We start from the raw sequence: 24,366 nt of genomic DNA on the forward strand, positions 1-24,366 counted from the left end.
TGCGTGACCATCGCTAGAAGCCAGCAGGACATGCATGTGTCCGACTATCAGACAAATGCGGGTGAATCGTCGAAAAGAAAAATACTGATTTTGTTTTGTTTCGTAGCTTTCTTTTTCCTGTACATAAGAGTGCAATTACTGGACAGCTGGCGTAGGGTTTGGGGACGGAGCTGTGTGGACCTGGGTCGTCATAACGCGGTTCCTTGGGGATTTGTTCCTGCAAAATTTGAGACCCTCTTTCCAATTTTGCACCCTGACGGGGTGAGCCTAGGCATGGCGTCCTTCATGGGAGATCAAGGGGGGGAGTCGGGATTTTAGGCAATACGCTGAGCGCGGGCGGGCAGCTGCGTCCCCCAGCGGGGCGGGATGTGCGAGGGCAGCTCGCGGGGCCGGGAAGGGCTTGGCGGTGGGCGAGGGCAGGGGAGGGAGGCGAGGGGGCCGTGGGTCGGGGTTGCCGACCCTCGATGATGTCCGTGGTGTCGGTGGGCGTGTCGCTGCGGCTGCTGCGCTCTGCTCCGGTGGCCGCAGCAGCTGAAAATAGCTTCACAGTGTGACCGCTGGTGGTGTGGATCTTGCGGACGCGTGTTTATACGTTGAGGTCAGGTGCATGCGGTGGAGGGTGAAGTTCTCCCTATTTATCACACTGTCCTGTTTGATCCCCGTGTTGAGGAAAGCCCTGCACCTTTTCAGGCTCATCCGACACCAAGGCATGACGTAGTCTTGTCTGTTCTCCGTCCGGCGTCTTGTTAGATGCCATCTGCACTATTTAAGCCGTAGCCCTCTTCTTCATAGGGGCAACCATTGAAAGCAAAGCATGGGGATGACTGACTTTGCATTCTTCATGTCTACCACTCCCTCCTGGTCGTGCTTTCTTTCCTCAGTTGATTTTTAACTATTTCCCTAGCAAGAGTAGAGCTTAAGTCCTTAGGAGCATGTCCATGAGTTCGTGTCCTCTGCTTTGGAGGACATCGCTGTCTTGCACAGGGCATCCTTGACACCAGTGATCCGCCTTCGAGACGGGAATGAATGTATGCTTGTACATAACGTAGTCCTTCTCCATGAGCGGTGTTTGTCGTGGCATCCCTTTTTATAAGGCACCAACTTTATTTTATCCTCTTGAGATTTTTCTGCAGCAGGAGTGACACAGGCTGCAGCGAGAGTTTGTGGATCAGGAGTGGATTTTGGGATCCCGTAAATTGATCTTTCTCCATTGAGCTGCATCAGCTGAGAAGCTGATAGCGGGTAATTTCTTCTCCAGCTCTCCAAATCCTCCCTCCTGTTTTCCTCACGTTCCCCTATGATCCGTCCTGATGATATTTAGTTAGCCAGACCCTATAGCTTTCCTTTCTCTTAAATTCCAGCAACAGCACTAGAGCCAGGGTTTTGGATAGCATTTTGCTCCTTTGCTGTTGGGTTTTTTCTTTTACTTTTTGCCTCTTAAAAGCGTCCAGTGCTTTTCTGTTTCTCTTTCACCTGGGCAAGAGCTACTTTTCCTCTGTACAGTAGGTGCCAAATATCATCCCTCCTTTCTTTTCTCCATCACCAGCATTGAAGATGAGCAGAGCCCCCAGACCAATGGGAATGTACAGAATTGTTATACTACTGAGCTGATTTAATTGTACAGAAAACCTTGCATGAAATGTTGTTACTGTATTTAATATATAATGTATTCAAGGAATTTTAATATGGAGCTCTTTAAAAAGATCTTTATAGATACTCTGTGGTTAGAAGATTGTTGCTCTTTTTTTTTTAATATTATTATACTTTGTCTTGAAGAAGTTTTATTTTTCAAACGTGTTATGTCTAATTGATTTAATTGGTGATCCCATGGGGCAACCAATTCCTCTTTAAAAATTTTCACCATGGATGAGACTCACCCTGGCGCAGAGGACCGGGGCATGATCCAGGTACTGCTTAAGCCTTCAAAATAAGGCTTCAGTAAGACTAACACTGTAGACGTGTGATTTGCCCTTCCTCGAAAGGGTGGATTTCACCTTATTTTAGTACAGATCATCTCCAGCTCTCTGTGCAGGAAAAGAACCAGCGGGAATTTAATCCAGTACCAGCTCGGTGACTTCGGAGGAAATTGCTTCTGTGTTTCCCTGAGGCTGAAAACCAGTTTGGGAGAGGCTGGACCAGATTCAGAGCACCCCAGCCCCGTTTGTAGGGTCCAGCGGGGCTTTCAGCTGCCCGATGCCATCTCCCTGGGACATGGTGGCCTTGGTCCATCATGCCTGCGGGGACCTGCTTGGTCCATCCACTCCGTATTGCACCACCTGAGTTACACTGGTTTCCCTGGGCTTAAGGTCTGGTGTAGGATCATTAATTTTACCCAAGTATGTATGTGTGTGGAGGAGTTTCTTGTGTAAAGGTCCCACTGATGGGTACTGAATAATGGATGGGAGTCTCTAATGTAAGGAGACCTAAAAGGAAAAAAAAATAAAATAAGAAGAGCTCTGTTTCAGAGCAGAAATCATGAAATTTTAACTCGCTATTAAGTTCCTGCTGGTAATTTTCGCTTAGTCTCACCTGACAGCAGAGAGGTGGGGGTGGTTGTACCAGGCATCCTTCTGAACCCACTAACAGAACGGCTATTTGAAGAGATGCTGACTTTGTTATCTTATTGTTGATAGAGGTGCCAAGTTGCTGTTATTTTATGGTTGATGGAGATGCCACACTGCTGCAAGCCCGGGCAATGTCAGTCTGTTTGTGCAGTCATTGCGTTGCAGTTGTGAGTTACCAAAACCCAAGCCATCATGGGCAAGAAACCAGAGCTGTGTCCCAACCAAAGGCTTGTTCTTTCCAGCAGCGGCAAATTGCATTTGCCTTTATGTTGTAAGCCTCTAAATCTGCCTAGAAAATAGTGCAGGAAACCTGCACTGAGGCTACCTGGAGCAGGCATCCCCCTGGCTAGGAGGAACCATTTTGACACATCCCCATTTCCCCTTCTGAACGGTTGACCACGTCTCTCTCTTTCCCCCCATCCTTTAATTACTTGGAATACAGGTTTCACTCCATGCTTTTTGATTACAGAGGCTTATAGTTCAAGTATGTTAATGAAGTAGAAAATACCTGTAGATCTAATTATTTTTCCTTTATGCTTTGGTGAAGGGTCAGGATAAATCATGGAGTAGTTATTTATTGCATGTATGCCACCAGCAGCGTGCTGGGTGCTTTTACAGGCTGGAGCATGTTCTTGTGCAAACGTGGAGATCCCAGAGCCGAGACCATTGCTTTGGGATCGGGTCTTGTGTCTTACTGAGGCATCCGACTGTGTGCAATACAAGAGAGATGGACACTGGATGGCTGTTTTGCCCAAGAGCTCATTAAAAAAAGCAGCTTAGGGGCAAAGCCTCCGGGATCCTTGCTTTTTTGACAACAGAATTTAGGAATTATTTCCTTTTTAATTTTATTTTGATGGTGCTGCCTGGCATATTCAAAGTTTTTAAATAAAACTTAGGTCCTTCCAGCAAGACCTTTAGCATCGGTGGGCTGCTGTGGCAGATCCGCCGTGTGCACAGAAGCAGCAACGCGAGATGCGCGGCGGAGGGTGCGCCAGGATGGCAGCGCAGGGTTGTCCATGAGCACTTTATACTCCTTTCTCAGGGGCCAGGCACCGTGCTGGGTTACAGCCAAGGCGGGAGGCGAGGGTCCCGCGTCCCTGGAGCGAGCACCCAGGGGCTCAGCTTTGGGCAGCAGCTGTGGAAAGTCTTTCGTGCTGTTTTGGGATGTGGTGTCATTGTGGCCAGTTGCTGGATGAGCTCTTCCCCCGTGGCGTGTGATCCCGTCGGGAGGCACGTTGGAAAAGGAAAAAGAGAGATGCTCTTCAGAGCAAAGAAGTACTGCATCCTATGTTTTATTTCTGTCATGTGGCCACCGTACGGCTCAGGGTCTGGATGAGGTTTTTGATTTGTGCGTTTGAGATTTTGGCACTGTGAAGATGTCATACGTGTGTTTCTGATGCTCTGCTCAGCCAAGGCTGGATGGTACCACCAGGTGCTGGAGAAGTCAGGAGTAAGAGGGACAGGCTTTACTGGAGGGGCTGGGGGACTTCATTCCTGTAAGAGCATCAAATCTGGGATTGAACCGGAGTCTCTGCTCACAGTGTGGACGGCAGAAGTAGCCAGAGGAGCAATAGGAAAACTCAGCAGCAATTTTTGGTCCCTCTTTTGTACGTCAGGTTGATAGTGCTGCTTCCTAGTCAGGGTCCTGCTCCACCAAAACTCATCAAATAATTGCTGCGCAGGGGCTCAGGCTAACTGTCCTGGTTGGTGGGAGATGTTCGTGAGGTTCAGTGACCTTGGCATCGTAGCACTCCTGAAGCTCAAATACACAGGAGTCCCCAGTACCAGCTCCTAAGACTGATTGTGATTTTTGGTCCATACCTGGCATGGCCATCACCTTGTATAAATGATGCCAGAGATTCAGTCGTCCCTGTTCAGTCCCACCTGGGCTTTTTTTCTCCCCACTTCTGCAGTGGCAATTTCTGGCAGGGCTTGTCCCTAGCGGGGAGACGGCCCAGGGGTCAGGTTTTTGGGATGAAGGAGAAGGGCTTCACCCCGTGCAGAGCTTGCATGGCACAGTTTGGGTTAGGGTTTGCAGGGCTGCAGTGAGGAAGAGGACTTACAGGGTAAATTGTGCTCCCTGGACCTGTCCTCTTGGTGCCATTCAGCTTTCGGTATGAGCGGGGCATTAAATGAACCTAAATCTGTGTGCACGGGGAGCGATGGGGACATGGGTACCACTGGCTGGTGTCCGAGCTGGGTCGATCCGGGCGCTTGGGACCAAGAGGAGGGCAACTGCTGAGCTGCCAGCGGGTGCCCTCAGTGGCTTCAATCTGGGAATATGCTTAGTTTTTTTTCATATGAGATGCCTGAACAGCCAAATCTAGAAATCTCTGAGTTTGTGCTTCGTAGCGAAAGGTAAATCATTATATCTTGGGGGGGTGGGAGGGTGTTATCTGAGGGGTAGAATTGAAAGAAACAAGGTTTCCTATTTTATTATATGAGAGATATTTTTCCACTAAATTACCGCTTCCTAAATCGTGTCCTTTGTCCGACTGTAAATAGCCAGGTGTGCCGTGAAGACGTGGGAAGGCTCCTCGTGGTCACATCCATACAATCCACTCTGTTCACACAATATTGGGCTGATTTGTTTTATACTTATGAAATTACAGAAATAAAAGCAATTTTACTGGATGACTCTGGGGTTTTTTGTTGGGGTTTTTTTGTTGTTTTATTAATTTATTTTTTGCTTTTCTTAGCCCATTTGTGGCCGATTTGGGGGACATTTGGGAGCCCATGGAGCTGTACAGAGTGCCTGAGGGCATTCTTCAGCCGTAAAAGGAGCTGTGCTCGCCAGATCAGGATTTCTTGTGGGTTTTCAGAGCAGCCAAACTAGAAATGGAGCTGAGCTTGTCTCTGGCATGGGACGACAAAGGCGAAATGAAAGGAGTGGCATGATATGACTGTTGGGAATTTTTTAAAGTACCAGCTAATTCGCTCTCAGGGCACGAGAATACAAATAACAGTGCTAATTTTGACTGTATCCAGAATAGTCCTCACCTTATCTCCCCCGGCTGAGAGAGGAGGTTTAAATAAGCCCTGCAATGACCTCCAAAAGAAATAATTATTAAATAAATAATAATTAAATAACTTGGCCTCCTCTGGTGGGTGGCACAGGGCCTCGGAGCCATGCGTTTCCATCTCCGCATCGCCCGGACCTCTGTGTATGGTCATGTTTTGAGTGGAAAATCCTGATGCAGCAGCGGGTCATGTTTTGGAGCAAATTTGGGTTCATGGCAACATCCGCCCATGGTGCGTTTTTTGCTGGGATGTGGCCCCATGTGCCCCTTCCCAATGCTACGAGCAGGAGAAAGGTGCTGCACAGCGTAGCCCAAAACCTTTGTAACGCAAAGGGGGTTACAAAGAGGGACGTGGGACACCCAGGCAAACACTGATTTTTGAAAAGGGCCATTGCGTGGTCTCCTCTTTCCAAATGCAGACCTGGTCTCCAGCGTCATTGTGGGAGGGCCACCACTGCGGCGGCTGGAGGTGATCCTCAAACTGGTCCCCTGTAGCAGCCGCTCCTGAGGATGCAGCGCTGTCTCAGCACACAGCAGTGAAGGCAAAATCCCCCAAATTCCCCACCTGATGTTGCGTCAGTCCCCAGACCGCTGGGGACCATCACCGCTGGGGCTATGCATGTCTTTCAGAGGCACGATTCAGAAAATGGGTGTTACCCCCCCAAAAAAACCCCCAAGGGTCCCTGTACCCCATGGCAAGCGTTCAGCTGCCCCACGGGGTGTGCATGCCACGCTCCCAGCGGCTGCGATGGGAATAGGGCTGCTGATGCCCTTCGGTACCCCCAGCATCTCGGGTTCATGTGTTTGCTTTGGCGTTGGCTAAACCACTGCCAAAGTATTTCCAGGGAGACGTGTTGCCCCAGCAACCGGGGATGGAAATGCCGCTTCTGTGGGGTGAGTACCACCAAAAACATCCGTCTGCGCCGGGGCGTTGCAGCGCGGGACGGGCACGGAGCAGAGCCAGCCCTGCTGGGAAGGAGCGAACAGAGGTCAAGGACAAGTTAAAATTGGAAAGAAAACTGAACATGCCGTTTCGTAGGACCTTGCTTGCTCTCATCTGCCAATTTTTTTCCAACCCCCCCTTCCCATCGCTAGCAGGGCGGTGTGAGCATCCCCTCCGGCTGGTGGGGGCAAGGGGGTCCATGGTGGCCAAAATTGCTGGGAAGAACCATCAACATTCAGGGGCTCTTCTTGGCAACCTCGACCACAGCAGGTCCCCTTTGCACCCGCAGTCATTTTTTAAATCTCCTTGCCACCGTGTTATTCCTCCCCATCCCCAGATTTGCAGCGTGCTGCACATTTTTGTGCTGAAATTCAGAGCTCTGTGCTGGAAGCTGCCAAGCATGAGTCTGGATTGTGTTATGAGCTTCATCTATTATTTTTATTTTTCCCCCCCCCAAGAAATTTTTGGAAAAGCAATGTCTGAGAGCCTGGAAAGACCTGGTAGCTTTTATGCCTACCACAGCTTTGCTTTCCTGGGTGCGGGTGGGCTCGAGCCCCATGCAGAGGCTTTCAGACCACCCTCTTTGTGCCCCAGCAGCTTGTCCATCCTCTGGGTCCATGTGCCAGCTCAAAGCAAGGATGCACTCACATTTCCAAATGTCTCCCTTAAAAATACCATTTTTTGCATTTTTCTCTCGACAGCCCCAAGCAGAGGTTGCGTTTGTTTAACGGGTAGAGGGAAGGAATTGCTTTCGCAGCCGTGGATGGAGTCCTGTGCTAACCTTGCGCAGCACTGCCAGGGATGCCCTCGGTGGGTCACCAGCCCTCGATGCCCTTGGCATCTGATCCAGCCGGAGCTGAAGGAGATGCTGGATGAGGCCAAGCCCAGTGCTGGGGACCAGGCAATGCCGACTGACCCACGAGAGCATTTGGGCAATCTGGTCCTGGGGCTTTGCAACCCTGAACAGTAACACAGAGACTTTAGGGCCTCGTTTGCTGTTGCTGCTTCCATTTTCCCCTCCCGTGGGCAGTGGAGCTAGACAGGCTCATTTTCCTTATCTCTACCTGGTTTTGCCCTCTGTGTCCCCGTGTTGTCCTGCTCCCACCCCGCTTGGTCCCACGTTTGCATGCTGCTGGGGGTCAAGCCCAGCTCAGCGCTTTCTGTGCCCGGGGCAAACCCAGCCTCAGTGCCCAGGACGTGCTGCAGCCGAGCTCAAGCTGCTGCCACTCCTCCAGCAGCATCCGCAGTCTTTGCACCTCGTCACCCCAGGCAGAGCACCCCCGGGGCCTCCCAACTGATCTGCTTGAAAGCGGCCGAGAAATGCAACAGTTGTTCAGAGGAAATGACTGTGAGCGTATCAACAGCATCGTACAAGTTTCTGTCTGCAGGAACCCAAGCTAAAAACGTCCCCAAGGTTAGAGCTGCTGTGCAAGAGACTGTGCAGCGGGTTGTGGGCACCCCTCTGGGCTGCACCTTATACAGTACGCTTATAAAACCCTCTTTCCACTAATTCTTTTTTTATTTTTATTTTTCATTTAGGCATTACAGTAATATATTTATTATCACAGCAGATTATTGCAAACAGAAAGCAAGCCCTGACCTCACATCAGGACAGCCCAGCGTCTGAGCCATGGCAGAAAGCATCACAGACCCGTGAACTCAGCATCTCCCGGCAGGCAACTGCCCTATCTGAGCAGGTAATTTAACAATTTAACAGCTCAAGCAGAGCATTTTGCCACGATAACCACCTGACAGAGGCGGGGAGGTGTGTTAGCAGCTCACGTGGGTTATCACCAGGAGAAGCAGCACCGCAAACAGGGGTGTGCAGGATGCAGCCCCAGCAGGCAGCCGGGCACGCCGGCCAGCTGGCACCGCTCGCACACCCACGTCACTGTTGTGGGGCCAGGTAGCTTAGCAATGCCAGCCCAAACCTATTAAATTCCCTGTTATAAAGTAATTTAAAGAGTGGCAAACCCAGGGATGGTGTGGGCACGGGAGAGGTGAGAGCAACAGTGGCGTGTGAGCCCACGAGGATTTAGGCTATGATTTTTTTCAAACACTTGGGTGCCATGGCCAAGAGGGTGCCCATGCTGGGTGCTGATAGCAGCCCAGGAGAAGACCCAGGACCTGTGGGTGCTCCCATGCGGGGGTCCCCTGCTCCCAGCATCGCCCCAGCCATATCCACTGGGTCCGGCCCCACTTGCCAGCTGCAACGTGGCTCCAAGAGATACTAAAATGGGAGATGCATATTATCTCCCAATGGAAAGTATTTTAGCTAAATCCATGCTATAACCATTTTATTGACTCCAAGTACCAGAGAGAAGGTTAGAAGTGACTCTTTTACAAGTCATTTTGCTGTTAAATTTAGCTGTCCTATTTTCATTATCCCCATGGCTTTGGCAAGGGTGAGCAGCCTTCCCTAAAAGGCCTCGTTTCATACAGTAAGTTATTTGCTTCTCTCCTGACAGATATCTAAGCTTATAAGGTTTGTCTGCTCTGCTCAATAGCAGTATCAGCCTTCAATCTTATATGATTAGCATCAGCATTTCTTATTTGCTTTTGGCTCCCCATCTGACAGCTTTCCATGTTGCTGAGGACTGGGGCGTTGGGATGGTGTCACATCACTTGTAACGTAGGATCATCTGATTTTGATTCGCAAGGTTCACGGTACACCCAAAAGATTTGGATAAATGGTTCATTTGCTTTTTCCCCCGTTTTCCGTATTACCCAGTGAAGATAATCGATTCGTTCCACTCATTTTGCGGTTGTCAAGTCCGCAAAATATTGAGTTGTTAGGTCAACGTGATGCCAAGCGATGGGCAATTGAACATGAGAGGTGATGATGTTAAAAGAAATGTTCTGGAAAGGAAAGATTTATCCCAGCGGGTTAGACTTCTCCATATTTCCAAAACCGTTTCCCCCTGCAGAGAGGGGGCTTCTCCCAGCCCCAGTGGCCATGGGCAGCCAGCGCCTCCTTCAAGGTCAAGGAGGCAGCAGATGAAGCGGGGCTCATGGGATGGAGCCTGTCCCTGCGGGGAGTGCTGAAGCTGCGGGGCTCTGGGCTTTTTGGGGGAAACATCCTCTGTTTCCCCCAGAAACAGCCCTCTTCAGCCCCAGTGCTCCCCAGCAAAGAGCTCACCCCCGTGGGGCTGTGCCCTCGAGGCTGCCCGGTGGGATACACTACGGGTACAGGGTCCCCTGCCCACAGCCTCTGCGCTTTCCCCGGCCATGAGCCAAAACCCCCACCGAAGCTTCCCACTGCAACGAGGTCGGGCCCCAGATTTCAGTCTGGCATGTACAGATCCAGCCCCCTTCTCAGCGATTTTCACTTAAAGTGGTGCCTGCACCACCCTGCCGAGCACCCCTCGCTGTGACCCAGGCTCACCCGCCTGGCCCCGCTCACGGCCGTGCCTTTCAGGAAATGCTGGAAATGCTGAAAATGCTTCAAAATGCACCCAGCCCGGCCCCGTGCAAGCACTGGGAACTGGCCAAGCCCCAGCTGGGCGGCCTCACCGCGGGAGAGGGCCAAGCTGGGCACCCAGCTGCCCCACGGGTGGGCTCTGAACTGCTGGGCTGGGGTTTCTGTGCCCCCACCCTCCCTTTTCCCGACCCTTTTCCCAGGGCAGTCTTTGAGGGACAGAGCAGGACATGGCTTAGGGACACGAATGGGAGATCCACACAGCCTGAGGTGGCTGCTGGGCCAGGAAAGATGATATCCCAACCCCAGTTCCTAAAATCCTCTCCTGGGACCCCCACCATCTCTTCCATCCCGCTGTTGCCCCCAGGGATGCCTCGTGGTCCCTGCTTGCCCCAAGCACTGCCCGCAGCCCCTCCGTCCCCGGGGAGGGCCCCTGCCTGGGCGAGGGCGCATCCCCAGTGGGCAGGAGCTCCATCCCAGTGGCACGTGGGCTTGGCAGCAGGGTGGCTCTGCACCCTCCCGCACCCCGTCCCACCCCCGGACCATGTAGGGCACTAGCTGCTCCCAGCCCAGAGCTTATAGGAAGAGGAAACCCCGTCCCCCGCGCAGAGGAGGAAACCCTACAGCCCAGATGTGCACAGAGCAACGCCGATAGCGGGTTTATTTTTTCTGGTTTTTTTTCCTCCTCTCTGCAAACAGAGGAGTTGCACGAGCGGCAGTGGGCACGGCCCAACCCACAGCACGGCACGCAGCGGGGCCGGCGGGAGGCTGCGGCACAGCCCTGGCGCAGCCATGGGGCAGAAGTGCATGGAGAAGGTGTCCTCCTTCCTCTTCGAGTATGACACCCCCAGGATGGTGCTGGTGAGGAACAAGAAGGTGGGACTGACCTTCCGGCTGATCCAGCTCATCGTCCTGGCGTACATTATCGGGTAAGGCTCTCCGGCGCCCGCTTTCCCCCAAATGAGTGCTTTGCCACCAGGTTAAAAAGCAACGGAGACGAAGAGGCTCCTATATCCGCTATATCCCAATGCAGTGGGGGTTATTGCTGATGGCATTGCATCCCTCTGGCCGTGGCCACTCCCGTGCAGCCCAGTGTCCCACCATGGGTCTTCCAGACGGTCGCTTGATCCCCACATCCTCCCCAGAAGCTGCTGCGTGTGCGGGCTGGAGGCTCATCCCTGCCCAGCCCTGCTCCGTGCACTGGGGCCCCGTTTCCTCGCTGAGCCACATCCAAATCCCGCTCAAGCTGCTGGACGGTGGCCTGAGAATCTGTTGTTATTTTTATTTTCATTTGTATTAACTAAGAGGCAGCTGGGGCCAGCACGGTGATTTGTGAGACCCAAGCGGTTCGAGACAGGACCATAAATCTCCCCATCCACCGCCCCGCCAGGGAGGCTGGGCCAGCCCAGCGGCTGGAGCCGGGACGGAGCCTCACTCCAAATCCCTGGTTTGCTTTGCTTGTGGGAGGCAGCCCCGAAAGCAGCTGCGGTGCAAGAGCAACTGCTTAAAAAAGGCAGCGTGTAGAGCAGGCAGGCTCAGAGCCGTGGGAGGATGCATGTCCCCGGGTGCCCTGGGGCTGCTGCTCCTGCCACAGCGATTCGGTCCCTGTCCCCTCGGTGTGGGACGATGCACCGTCCTATGGGATGCGACGGTTGATAAAAATCTTTGCTGTGCCCCCATGGCTGCTATGGGCTCAGCCCTCAAGAGAGACCAGCACCCTTCCATCAGGAAGGGCCCCATGGCAGGAGGTTTGCAGGGAGAGACGGTGTCTGGCCATGAATTGGAAAAACTGGGTATTTTGGGGGTGCAGGGTGCCTAGTGCAGCCCAAAGGAGAGGCAGTAGCTCCCAGGGCTCAGTGCAAGCAAGTAGCTGTGGGGAGCAGTGGTGCCCATCCCTGCTTTTACCACAGACCCCCTGGAAAGGGGGAAAAGCTTCCCAGGGGGTCATCGTGGGACCCCCGTGTCGCTCCCACGCTGCTCACCAGCGCTTTCGCTCACAAGGGTAATCCTCATCCCAAACTGCTGCTGAGCCAAGGTCTCAAGGATGCTCCATTGCAAAGGGTTTTGCACTGGCCCAGACTGGTGTTACTGGGAGCAGTGTTGGCTCTCCTAAGGGCTGAGCCCGTGAAGCCCCAGGGCTCCACCAAACCCGGCTGGGGGCAGCTGCTCCTGCAGATGGGGAACTGGCAGAGACGGTTGCTCAGGGCAGGACTTCCTAAGGAAACGTGGCTTAAACAACCTAGCTAAAACAGGACAGGCAGCCAGGAGGGAGCACAAAGAGAACCAGCTTGAGGGTGACAGCCAGGGGCAGAGGGGAGGAGGTTGGCATAAAGTTGCTGTAATTCCTAAGTTTTTCCTGTTTTGGTGGGGTCGGGCTCTACTAGCAAGGGGCTGCCTGTGAGCGTGGCTGCCCATAGTCCCACCGGCCATTGGCATCCCCTCCCTGCCTGCAGCACTGCCTGCAGTTTCCTGCCTGCACTGAGCCACGACGCTTCAGATTTTCTCTTTTTTGAAAGCAAGTTTGGCAGGCAGATGTTTATTTGTTTACAGTTACCCCAGCTTTGGTCCCCCTTGGCAGCAGGCGTGGGATGCTCACGGGGATGCGTGCCGACGCATGGCTGTGCTGGAGGGATGTGTGGCAGTGCCATCAGTGCAGAGGAGGGACGTGGGGCTGACCCTGCTGAGAGACCCGGAGTTACCCTTGGGGAGCAGCTCTTCTTTCTGCTCATACGCTGAGATAAGGCGGTATCACTGCTGGCCAGGCGATGCCGGGCACTCCCTGGCTGGACATCGCTTCCTGGCTTTCATTTCTTGAAAACCTCGCGTGCGAGGAGGCTGCGGGATGAGCCGCAGGACGGGGCCAGCGAGGGAAGAGGGCTGGGTGACTCCGCCACATCAGGGCCTGACACCAGGGGACTTTTACCACCTGGGCAGGGCTCGAGGCAGCATTTACAGCATGATGGGGAAATGACAGCTTGTTTGCCGTGACCGTGACTCAGCGGCAGGGTGGGGGCCTCATCCTGCCCTGCCGTGGGGAGGCTGTGTCACAGTGGGGTGCCCAGCTCAGCGTGCCCACCGTCACCTCTGCCAGGGAGGGATGAGGTGGCAGCGGCAGAGATTGTGCTGGAGGCAGATTTAGGGAAACACTCCACCATGGTGCTGCCCAGCTCACAGCCTCCTGCAGCCCCAAGGGCATCAGGGAAAATGCCCAGTGTAACCAGTGTAACCCAGTATGGCCTTCCGCCTTGGAGGAGGAGGTTGGAGCTGGGGGTCCCAGCTGGGGTGGCAGCAGTGCTGAATTTCTGCTCCCATCCCCAGGTACGGGGGCAGATGCCGTCCCTGAGGTCCCCTCGCCCCCTGTCCTGGGATGCCGATGGGGCTGCAAGCCAAAAAGCACCGTCCCCAAGAGGTCCCCATAAGGTCTGGCACCCGTAGGGCAGACCTCCGGGCAGCACCTGGGGTTCCCCCATTTTCCCCCATGCCCATCGGTCAGGTGCCTGAGGACGGGCTGACACACCGGGCTGGCATCACGGGCTGTCCCACGGGCAGCATGCTGCCTTTGTCACGGCCACCGGGACCAGTGCCCATGGCGGCAGGGACAAAAACCAGATCACTCCTTTTTTAGCGCCGGGAACACTCCGCGCTGCCAGGAGCGCTACCCGAAATGGTTGCTCGCCCATGTTTATAGTCTCCCTGAGTCAGAGTTAATCCAGCGGCAGCTTGTTTATGCCATAGGTTAAATAGTGTCAGGAGCCGGCTCTAATGGCTGCGCGATGGGCTGGGAAACACAGGGAGAGCCCCATGCCAGCCACAGCAGCGTCCCCAACCCTGCTCCTGAAGCCCTTCTGCACCCAGGGCCACGGCTCCGTGGTTCCCTCTGCTGGATGGGGAATGGTGGCCCTGGACATGAGCCGTGTCCAGACTTACCCCTGTCTTGGCCCTGGAGGCACTGATTTTTGGAGAGTGCCTATGAAGTGGATCAGGAGGGTACAGGTGGGTCGCTGAGCCCAGCAAGCTGCAAACCCGCTGCAGGCTTTAATCCCAAATGGCCGATGGCCACCCTGCTCCACCTGCCTTCACACACCCTCAACCACAAACTGTGTCCCAGTCCCCAAAATAAATCATCCCACCGTGGAAGTCAGGTCCTGCAGCTACCACATGCCTCAGGCAAAGGGTGGGAGAGCTCAGCAACACATCCCTCATCCAGCTGGAGGAAATTTGGCAAATAAACCCCCAGGTGAGACTTGGTAGAAGAAGCCCCAGTCCGCAGCAATGTGCTGGGACTTGGGGCTCCTGTGGATGAGTGCTGGTGGCCATGCTCACCCCACCACCTTTCCCTATCCAGGTGGGTTTTCCTCTATGAGAAGGGCTACCAGTCTCAGGACAGCATCGTCAGCTCGGTCTCGGTGAAGCTGAAAGGCCTGACGCTGACCAACGAGAGTGTCATGGGCCCTCACATCTGGGATGTGGTGGATTATGTCTTCCCGCCCCAGGTAAGGAGGCAGGGTGGGTGGGTTAGGGGGGGTTGCTTTTGTCCCCATGGTCGCTTTTCCCCACGTGCCTGCGTGCAGATGGGCTCCTTGGTGTAGGCTAACCATGGGGCTAACCATGACATGGTGTCCCTGTGGTGGAAAGGAGGTTGCTCCTGCCGCAAACCTCTGCCCACATATCACCCCTGGGGAGCATTCGGTGCTTGGGACCCGCCATGGTTGATGGGGCACATTTGAGGCTGCCTCCAAAAAGATCACGGCTCCTCCGGTGCCTCCAGACGAGCATCTCAAGCAGCAAGGGGGGTCCTCCACTGTCCCTGGGGCTGGTGGCACTGCAGCTCCCCAGGGCCACCACCAGCTTCCCAAGCTGCAGCGGAGGAGGGCGGAGGACCCAAAGTTAGGGAGAAAGGTGCCGTCTGCCTGGACATGCCCCGGTGGTTTGGGTGCCCTACCCCTTGCCCCAGGGAGAGGCTCCTCGCAGAGACTCCATCAGAAAACGCCGTGCCGGCTGTGAGCTTCTTGGCTGTGTCTCCACAGGGGGACAGCTCGTTTGTGGTGATGACCAACTTCATTGTCACCCCTGGACAGAAACAAGGAACCTGCCTGGAGGTAAGTGCACTGGCTTCCTTCAGCGGCCTCAGCTTCTGTAATTTAGGGGGGTGGTGGTGGTGGCACTGGGGAAGCAGTCCTACTGACATGGAGAGGTTTAGTAAAAGCCTGAGCCTAGCCCTATATTATTGTTCCTGACTTGTGAGTGCTGTGTGAAGGCTTTTATTCTGCTGAAACACAGCCAGCATCCATTTAAGCTTTCTTCCCTTTGAGATGATCAAGCAGAGCAGACTCGAGGCTTAAATAAAAGCATCTGCCTGGAGTTTAAAAAAGAAATCCCTCCTTTTTCCTGCTTAATCTGGACATCCTTGATTGGGAAGCGGTGTACAGACAAGGCACTGGCTGCAGCCGAGTGGCGTTTCCCCGAGGAAAACGCTGCCTGGTGAGGCAGGAGGGACAGAGGGACCGAAACCGCAGGGTGTGATGCTGAGAGGCGGTTGCCTGCTTTCTCCAAACAGCTGCCGGACGCCGGGCTCTGCACGCAGGACAGCGACTGCAGCAAAGGGAAATACAGCCGCCAAGGACAAGGTACGGCACTGGCGTTTCTGATGAGACACACTGAACACAGCGTGCTCCGGCGAAGCCACGTGGCTGGGGTGTCTGGCAGGGGGACCTGCTTTGGACCACCAGCTGACAGGGTTTGGGAAAAGCCCCTGACCTGCCGGGTGAGGGTCCCACCTGGGCTGGTCCTGCTTTCCTCTTCTGAAGGATATCTCAGCTGCAAAAAGCTCTGCCAACAAAAGGTTGATGAAGGCTAAACCATTTCCCCCAAACTGCTATCCTTCTAACAGCTCAGCATTTCCTGAGGTGTATTTTAGCAAGAGAAATGCCCAGTTTCTCCCCTGTACAATAGTGCAAGAGAAACCACTGCCCTGAGCTGAGAGGCCACCATTAATTACCCTTTTTATAAAGGGGCACCAAAGCCCTGAGTATTTTGTGCCTTGGATGGCTGTGGCAGGGCTGAAGCTCCAACCAGATCCCATTCATCCCACTGTGAGGCTGGGATTTCCCAGTATCCAGGGGTGTGAGCACCTGTCTCTCTTCCCCAAAGGGCTCATGACGGGCAAGTGTATGCATTTCAACAGCTCTGTGAAGACCTGTGAGATCTTTGGCTGGTGCCCCGTTGAAGTTGATGACCATGTTCCCAGGTAAGGAATGATGTTGTTGCCCCCTTTTCCACCCCGGTCCCACCCCAGCTGCACCAGCAGCACTCGGTGTAGGGCAGAGCAAGCCAGGGCTCTGCAGGTTGCTGCCAGGACAGCCTGGGTCGATGCAGACCCCGTGGCTGTACATGCTGCCTGGTGTCTCCAGGGGGTTTGTGCCTCTTCTGGCGTGGTTTGCTTCTGACCTTGCTGGCAGCTCACCCCATCTCTGCTGGGTGCTCTGTGCATGGACCAGCAGCCCCCATCTATCCCGTTTGCCTTCAGAGTAAAGTTGTACTCTGCCCATGAGATATTCTCCACCTCCAGCCTCCATGGGCCACTGTGAAGCACCTCCTGGTAGATGCAAAGTTCTTTTCTTCCTTGCCTCCCCTCCTCACAGGGGGAGCACAGGATCAGCCACGGGTCCACCAAGGAGCCCAGGGAAGCATGCAGGCCCTTGAGCTCTCTTCCAGCCACATCACTGTGTTTTGGGGGTTTTTTAACTGAAATCCCAGCACCTAATCCCCTCTCTGTCCCCTAACAGGCACTTGCATCCTTCCTTGGGGCTTTTCTGAACCTTGTTGGGATCTTTCACTTAGAAAGGGAAGGGATGAGGTCACCAGGTTTTCTGGGTCCTGCTTGTCCCAGTTTGGATGAATCTCCACCAAATGGGGCTTTCCCTAGAGGCTGGAGACCCGAGTGATGGACACATGTCAACACTTGTGTTTTTTAGCCCTGCCCTGTTGTCGGAAGCGGAGAAGTTCACCTTGTTCATCAAGAACAGCATCACCTTCCCCAGGTTCAAGGTGTCCAGGTAAGGGGAGGTTTGGGGGGATGGCTTCTGCTCAGTTCCACCAGCCATGTCCCTCAGGGGAAACCATGGGTGTAGCTGGATGCTTGATATAGAGGATTCCATCCCTCATCAGTGAGCCCAGGACTACTCTAACTGCTGCACTGATCACCAGATTAGCTGATAGGAACTGAGACGTTTCCCTCCCAAATCTGTCCCACCTCAGCTGGTAGCTGTGGTTACAGGAAAGAAGGTTTCTGGAATTAATGTCCCCTGAGTTACCCTCACGTGATGCACATGAAAATACAGTTTCTCTGGTTCTTCATTTTTCTTCTCCCTTTTCCTCTCTGAAGATAACAGTAAAATGCTACATGGCACAGTGGGGTGTGAGCAGCCAGGACAAGCTTGGTGCCCCAAAATGAGCAGAAGCCCCTCTTAACTCATTATGGTTCCCACCTGTTTCTGCAATGAGTTATAGGGTCGGCCCCTTCCAGGCAGCGCTGGAAACAGTGCCGCTGGCTGAAGGTGCACCCGTAAGAGGATTTGTGATGACACTGATTATATATCTGATTTGGAACAAATTAACAGAAGCTATTTGTGCTGAAGACAGCAGATTCTTCTCTCTAAGCGGATCGCGTCCCTGCACTGTAGCCAAGGTTAAATTGGCAGCCGGCACGCTTGGCAAAGTCTTGAGCCGACCTCACACTGCACCCTGAGAGGTGGCTGGGAGAGGGGATCCCCCACCAGCAGCAAGGAGAGGTGGCAGCCTGAGCGAGGGCAGGCAGGAGAGGGGACACGGTGGGGGAGAGCAGGTCCTGGGAGGTGAGGGCAGCCGGGCTGGCTGCTGTGGCAGGGGCTGAGCCGGAGCCAGCTGGGGTCATGGGGAAACTTCCTGCCTTTGATCACTGCTGCTAATTAACTGCTGAGCATAAATGAGGGAACGGGGTTGAGCAAGGCACAAGTCTTACAAAACCATCTGGGTCAGGGAGGCTTCACAGAGAGACTATTTTTAGGCAAAAGAGCAGAGCCGGGTGGAAGGCAAGACATTGTCCTTTCCTTTTCACCCTTTCTGGAGGAGATAGCAAAATCCAGCTAAATGTAGAAGCCGTGGGATACACTATCCATGAGCTGTCCCATATGAAAACTGTTGGTGCACGGAGCATGGCCTGGCAGAGCCAATGAACAAGCTGACATGCGAACGGGAGAGGCAGCTGGGAGGGATGGTGGAGGCCACAGGAGGGTTTGCAAAGCTGAGGAATGAGAGAGGGGGTTGCCAGAAGAGGTGAAGACAGGCAGACGTGTGCTGGGTTTGGGCAGCAGGCAAAGCAGCAAACCCAAAGCAGAAGTGGAGAACATGTGCAGGAACGAAAACAGCAGAGAGGCTTCCTCCGTAGGAGGAGGTTCGGGGGAAATGAGTCGCTGATGGGGTGGTAGAAACCAGGCAAGGCTGGAGGAAGGGGCCCGCTCTCCATGTGTGGGGTCTGATGAGCATGTGGGGGAGCAGGACGAGGCCCTGAGCTTTGACATTACCTGGCTTTGAGCAATAGGTTGGACCAGGGACCTCCAGAGGTCCTTTCCCACCCAAATTATTTGGTTATTCAGACTCTTTCTCACTCTCTTTTCATTCACAGGCGCAACTTGGTTGAGAGCGTTACCAAACAGTACCTGAAGAAATGCACCTATCACAAAGTCACCGATTCCTTATGCCCTGTGTTTGACCTGGGATACATAGTGAAGGAATCGGGTCAGAATTTTACCTTCCTGGCTGTGAAGGTACTTCAATTTCAAATGATGTTTCTTGCTGACACGGGGAGGGGGACACCAACAGAGCAATCATCCCCAAGCCGTTGAGACACGAGGGATCTGTTTTTTCAAGGACTCGCGAGGCAGTGTCAGAATTAGCTCTTAAAGATTATGAATCTCCTTGGACATGGCCTAATATTTAAGCCTTTCTTGGAAACTCACGTGTAAGATTGACAAGATTTGACCTGCTGGCAGTAAATCAAGGGTTCAGTTTGTTTTAATTTGTGCAATGAATAACTAGAGCTATGTGGCCAAATCCCATCCGACTGAACTCGGAAACCTCAGTTGGATGGTCAGATATTGGTCATTGCACAATGCAAACTGCCACCTCTCCCCAGGCTCAGAAATGCAGCTTTGGCCAACGCTTCTCAGGGTGGTATGCAAGAGTATCTGCTATTTATGCACTGCAGAGCATTAAGCTAACTTTGCCAGGCATTAAATAAAATCAGAGGCTTGCATATTGTCGTGGTTTAACCCCAGCTGGCAACTAAGCACCACGCAGCCGCTCGCTCACTCCCCCCACCCAGTGGGATGGGGGAGAGAGTCGAAAAAAAGTAAAACTCATGGGCTGAGATAAAGACAGTTTAATAGGACAGAAAGGAAGGAAATAATAATGATAATGATAATAAAATGACAATAATAGTACTTAAAGAATTAGAATATACAAAACAAGTGATGCACAATGCAATTGCTCAGCACTCGCCAACCAATGCTCAGTTAGTTTCCGAGCTGCGATCCGCCCCTCCCAGCCAACTCCCCCCAGTTTATATACTGGGCATGACGTCATATGGTATGGAATATCCCTTTGGCCAGTTTGGGTCAGCTGTCCTGGCTGTGTCCCCTCCCAACTTCTTGTGCCCCTCCAGCCTTCTTGCTGGCTGGGCATGAGAAGCTGAAAAATCCCTGACTTAGTATAAACACTACTTAGCAACAACTAAAAACATCAGTGTGTTATCAACATTATTCTCATACTAAATCCAAACCATAACACTATACCAGCTACTAGGAAGAAAATTAACTCTATCCCAGCTGAAACCAGGACACATATCTTAAAGGTGCAAAAAGACGAGCCTCTGGGGCACAGCTAGTTACAACCTGGGGCGAGCTCAGGAGGGACTGCTTCATTTTCTAGCAGGTGGCCACTTCTCTTCGAGGAGGTTTTCTTCTGATTTTCGTGGGTTCATTTCACTCTCCTCTATGACCATGTTAAATTGCCTTTGATTTTCCCTGGGACGTTAATGGTTTGATGGCAGGGTTAAGCCACAGGAAAGGTGAATCTCATGGGCAAAATCAGGCAAGGGAAGGCTGTCCCACAAGGACCGGGGGGGATCTGCAGTGAGCACTGTTTCTCAGGACCATGCCTTGGGCACGAGGTGCTGATCAGGAACAAGAGGGCATGAATTTAGTTGTGTATCCAGCATGTAGGGCAGAAGCAAGTGCCTCCACATAGGGTGATATATAGGGCACAAAGCCAAGGCTGCCCAGGAGGGCTGAGGCAGCGGTGGGGTCCATGTACCCTGGAGAGTCAGGACACCTCATAGTATTGAGAAAGGCCACATAAAAGGAGGGAAAGCATTTCTCTGTGTGGTCCAAGGAGGGGGCAACCTCATGACTCTCCTCTTGGCTGCAGGGGGGAGTGGTGGGCATCACCATAGACTGGAACTGCGACCTCGACTGGCCCGTCCGGTACTGCAAACCCATTTACCAGTTCCATGGCCTTTACAATGATGACAGCAACGTTTCACCAGGCTTCAACTTCAGGTAAGGAGACCCCTGTTAACTTTGCAGGCAGAATTCAGAGGTGACATCTTTCAGGATCCCACAGCACTCAAGGGATGGTGGAAGATCAGGGACTGTTCTCCAAAATACTCGCTACCTTTGCAGTGCCAGACAGTTAGTGCTCTCTTTAGAATGGCATGAGAAAAGTGATAACCCATCCCTTGGCCTCAGAATTACCCTGTTGCCTTTCCCTGTACATCTCCTCCCCTTTGCAGACTCTCCTGCTCAGCTGAGCTCTTGGGAAGCCCCTTGAAAGACTGGAGATGGTGCAGGGTCATCTGACATGTTCCCACACTTCAAAGCATTCAGCCACGGCATGACATTTAGGCATGAGCTGCTGCTCTAACTGCTGCTCTGTGTGAAGCTGCCACTAGTGCTGCACTAATATCTGCTGTCGCATAGCACTTGGGGTCATCAGGTATCAGCACAAGCTTTAACTCCAACTTGCAGGCAGGGAAACTGAGGCACAGAGGGGAGAGGTGTCAACAGCCCAGCTCCTTTGGAGGTTTAAGGAGAGGGTCAGGAGCAGGTCCATGACAGCACATCCCCAGATCTTTGTCCTGCTCTGCAGCCCACCAAGATCCCGATGCAGTTGGGTTGCAGGGGGCTGTTAGACACCCTGGCAGGCCATTAACGCTCACCATCCAATCGGACAGATATGCCAAATACTACAAAGAAGGCGGGACGGACAAGAGGACACTCTACAAGGTGTTTGGGATCCGGTTTGACATTTTGGTGAATGGCAAGGTAAGGGTGGCCAGGCGCTGGGGTCGTCCCCGGATCCTTGGGAGGGCAGTGCCATGTCCTCAGGAAGGCACCAGCTCTGTAACACAGCACTGGGGTCTCATGGGGCCAGGAAAAACAGTGCGAGTGGTTTCCTCGGGTGCTGGTCCGCTCACAGCAGCCCTTGGGAAGTGCTGGGGAAGGGAACATAGAGGGGAAGCCCATTTTACAGGTCACATCTATCAGCTGCAGTTCAGTCAGTGGTTTTGTCCCAAAAAACATCATGATGGGGTGGGGGAGAACTGTGGAAAGTCAAAACCTTTTACTGATATTTCCAAAAGCTGAACATCTGCATTTTTCTCTTTTGTCTTTTTCTTCCCACTGGGAGAGAAGGTTTTCCTCATTGTGTTCCCACTGGGAATATTTAAAGGGTATACTTTTTTCTTTTTTTTTAATTAAAAATACAGGAAGCAAAGTAATTTCAATTTGTGTCAGCCTAAAACCAACCTACCATATTTTTCTGTTTGACCAATGAGCTTTAAACGAGCTCTTACCCAGCTCCTGTTTCTGTCTGTGCTGTGGTTGTGGTTTGGGTTGCTGCAAGTGACTTTAACTGAGCCCCACCTACAGCTATGGCACCCTTTTTTTTTTTCCCTGGGCTGATTGTAACATATCACCTATTTTCTCTGATTTTATTCAGGCAGGCAAATTTGACATCATCCCGACCATGACCACAATTGGTTCTGGAATTGGTATTTTTGGAGTGGTAAGTTCAGAAATTTCCAGCCTCTATATGGAGACTCTCAAATTATTCTCCTTGCCTGTGACATCCGTGGGGAAGTGTCCCTGAGCTGCAGTGAAATACTGATTCCCGCTCAGGCAACAGGGGATGGGCAAAAGGGGGAAAGGAGGTGCTCTCCTGCCTCGCTAGCTCAGGAAAATAGATTCCTGCTGACCACCGGCTGACGTGAATTCTGCTAGCAGGAGCCACTGCCCTGCCGAGTGAGGGGAAGGCAGGCTTTTGTGGCAGGGCCATGTCTTGGTATCTTGATAGTTTCAAGTTAGAGCTGGTATCGAGGGTGTTTTGGAGGTGATGGGCAGTATTTCATGCATGACAGAAAACCAGCATCCTATTTGGTTATGGTCATTAAAGACTTCGGCATGACCTGAAGGGTATTGTGCTCTGCATATACCTGAAGTGGAAACACTTAATTTCTGTTGACTTAAATTGCCCAGCATTGAACCCAGCACACCTCACTTCTGTCCTAAATGGACGTTCTGGGGCTGTACGCTCTTTAGCAGCTGCCACACTGTGGGTTGAAGCAGAAGTGACCCTAACTTGTGGGGCAAACTGGAACATGCTGGAAGTACAAGGTGGCACAAGTGAGCTGGGAGGGCAGCCCCAACCCTAACTGCACTTTGATTTAAGGCCTCTGTCCTCTGCGACCTGCTCCTGCTGCATTTTCTCCAAGGACGGGACTATTATAAGCAGAAGAAATTCAAATACGCGGAACAGGAGCCTGTAAGTAACAGCGAGTCCCTCCCCCGCGGAGGCTCTTGCGGGTCTGAGAGTGTGGATGTGTGCATGAGTAATGATGCTGTAACACAAACAACATTCATATTGCGGAGCAACCGGCGCCTTCCCAAGCTAGTGAGAATCCTGCCCTTGGGACTGTCAGAGACTGGGATCCATGAATCTCCTCTCCAAAATTACAGAGTTCTTCTGTGTGACTCACTGTTAGTAGCTTTATTCCCTCCCTTTATCCCCAGATATTCCAATATCTGGTAACACTTGCATTGCTTTAAGGGAAGCAGGGGCAGACCAGTGCTTTAGAAAACTGGAAAATGTCCCCTTTTCTGCTTTCTGAGAACATCTCCATGACCGCAGGATGTTGCGTGACCTTTCATAGGACATGAGAACAGCTCCCCTCAAATTCATCTGAAAATATGCATATACATTGGGAGTTAGAAGTTGCTGTTCAACCACATTTTTCCCTGGCATTAGAAGGGGGCAGGTCTGTAAAAGAATCATTGTTTTCTCTCATTTAACCCCCAGTCGAAGTTGCATAAGAAGGAAAAGGAGCTGGACAACACACAGTGAGAGGTGAGTGGTGTTTCCCAGCCCTACTAGCATACAGCTGCCAGGGGTGAGGGCTATGGGTCTCAGGGCTATCCCAAGGCCCCCGGGAAGGCAGCAGGGCTCCAGGGAAGGCATGGAGGAGATCTGAGCTGTGGGCTGTAATGTCTAATCTGGGGTCAGCGTTTCCCAGGGCAGGCAAGTGCATGGGGCAGCACTGGGTGCGGGATGCGGGACTGACATCGCATCTTCGATGGCAGCATTGCTTGAAGAGGGGCAGTGGGGGGCAAGACACCAGAAATCACTGTGCACCTCTCTCTCTTGGCAGAATCCACACTGACCAACAAACCTGCACCCTCTTCCTCCTCCTCCTCCTCTCCTAAAACATGGTCGTCACTCCCTGTCACCACCCTGTGCCAGCCCCAAGGCCAGCAGGAGCAGCATCTGACACCGGCTCATGGGAACTTGGTGCCCTGCAGCCAGGGCAGGGTCCGGCTGGCCGGGCGCCCTGCCTCTGGTGGGACACGCTGCGATGCCACGGGTGGGTTAAACTAAGGGACCCTCGGGGCCCTCCACCAGCCTGCTGCAGGGCACTGGGGTCTGCCGCCTTCGCAGGCACTTCTGAAGGGCTCCCGCGGCACCCTGCCTGGTGTGCCAGGGCCGTGCCAGGGCATCCTGCACCTGAAGCCCCTGGGGAGAGCACCGCTGCCTCTCCTTCCCCAGCGGGAATCCTTGGACAGCTCCAAATTGAGGAGAGGGGGAGGGAAGGAGAGCTGGCAAGAACCATGCCCAGTCCCTCAGCATGGGAGAAAAATGGTTATTTTGTAAGGATGTATTTTATTTAAAAGAATAAACCTTTAGTTTTTCTACTACATCCCTTTGCGGTGCCCATGCTTGCCCTGGGGTGCGGGGTATGCAGTGCTTTTCAGCACTGGCGGGTTTGTGCATGCAAAGCAATCCTGTAAATCAGGCTGGAGCGTGGAGCCTTCTGTGATGAGCTCAGCGCAG

General features: G+C 53.0%; 1 protein-coding gene across 1 annotated transcript; it reads left to right on the forward strand.

Annotated features, from left to right (window-relative positions):
- Positions 1 to 10,625: 10,625 nt before the first annotated feature.
- P2RX1 (purinergic receptor P2X 1) lies at positions 10,626 to 24,224 on the forward strand. Its single transcript, XM_050908953.1, has 13 exons — positions 10,626 to 10,874; positions 14,291 to 14,438; positions 14,973 to 15,044; positions 15,503 to 15,572; positions 16,096 to 16,192; positions 16,920 to 17,000; positions 18,608 to 18,749; positions 20,410 to 20,540; positions 21,215 to 21,305; positions 21,982 to 22,047; positions 22,711 to 22,803; positions 23,338 to 23,385; positions 23,687 to 24,224. Exons 1-12 carry the CDS (start codon positions 10,738 to 10,740, stop codon positions 23,380 to 23,382), a joined length of 1,173 nt encoding a protein of 390 aa, XP_050764910.1. The 5' UTR covers positions 10,626 to 10,737; the 3' UTR covers positions 23,383 to 23,385; positions 23,687 to 24,224.
- The last annotated feature ends 142 nt before the right edge of the window (positions 24,225 to 24,366 follow it).

The sequence above is a fragment of the Gymnogyps californianus genome, chromosome 20 (assembly GCF_018139145.2).
Source record: "Gymnogyps californianus isolate 813 chromosome 20, ASM1813914v2, whole genome shotgun sequence".
Classification (NCBI taxonomy): domain Eukaryota; kingdom Metazoa; phylum Chordata; class Aves; order Accipitriformes; family Cathartidae; genus Gymnogyps; species Gymnogyps californianus.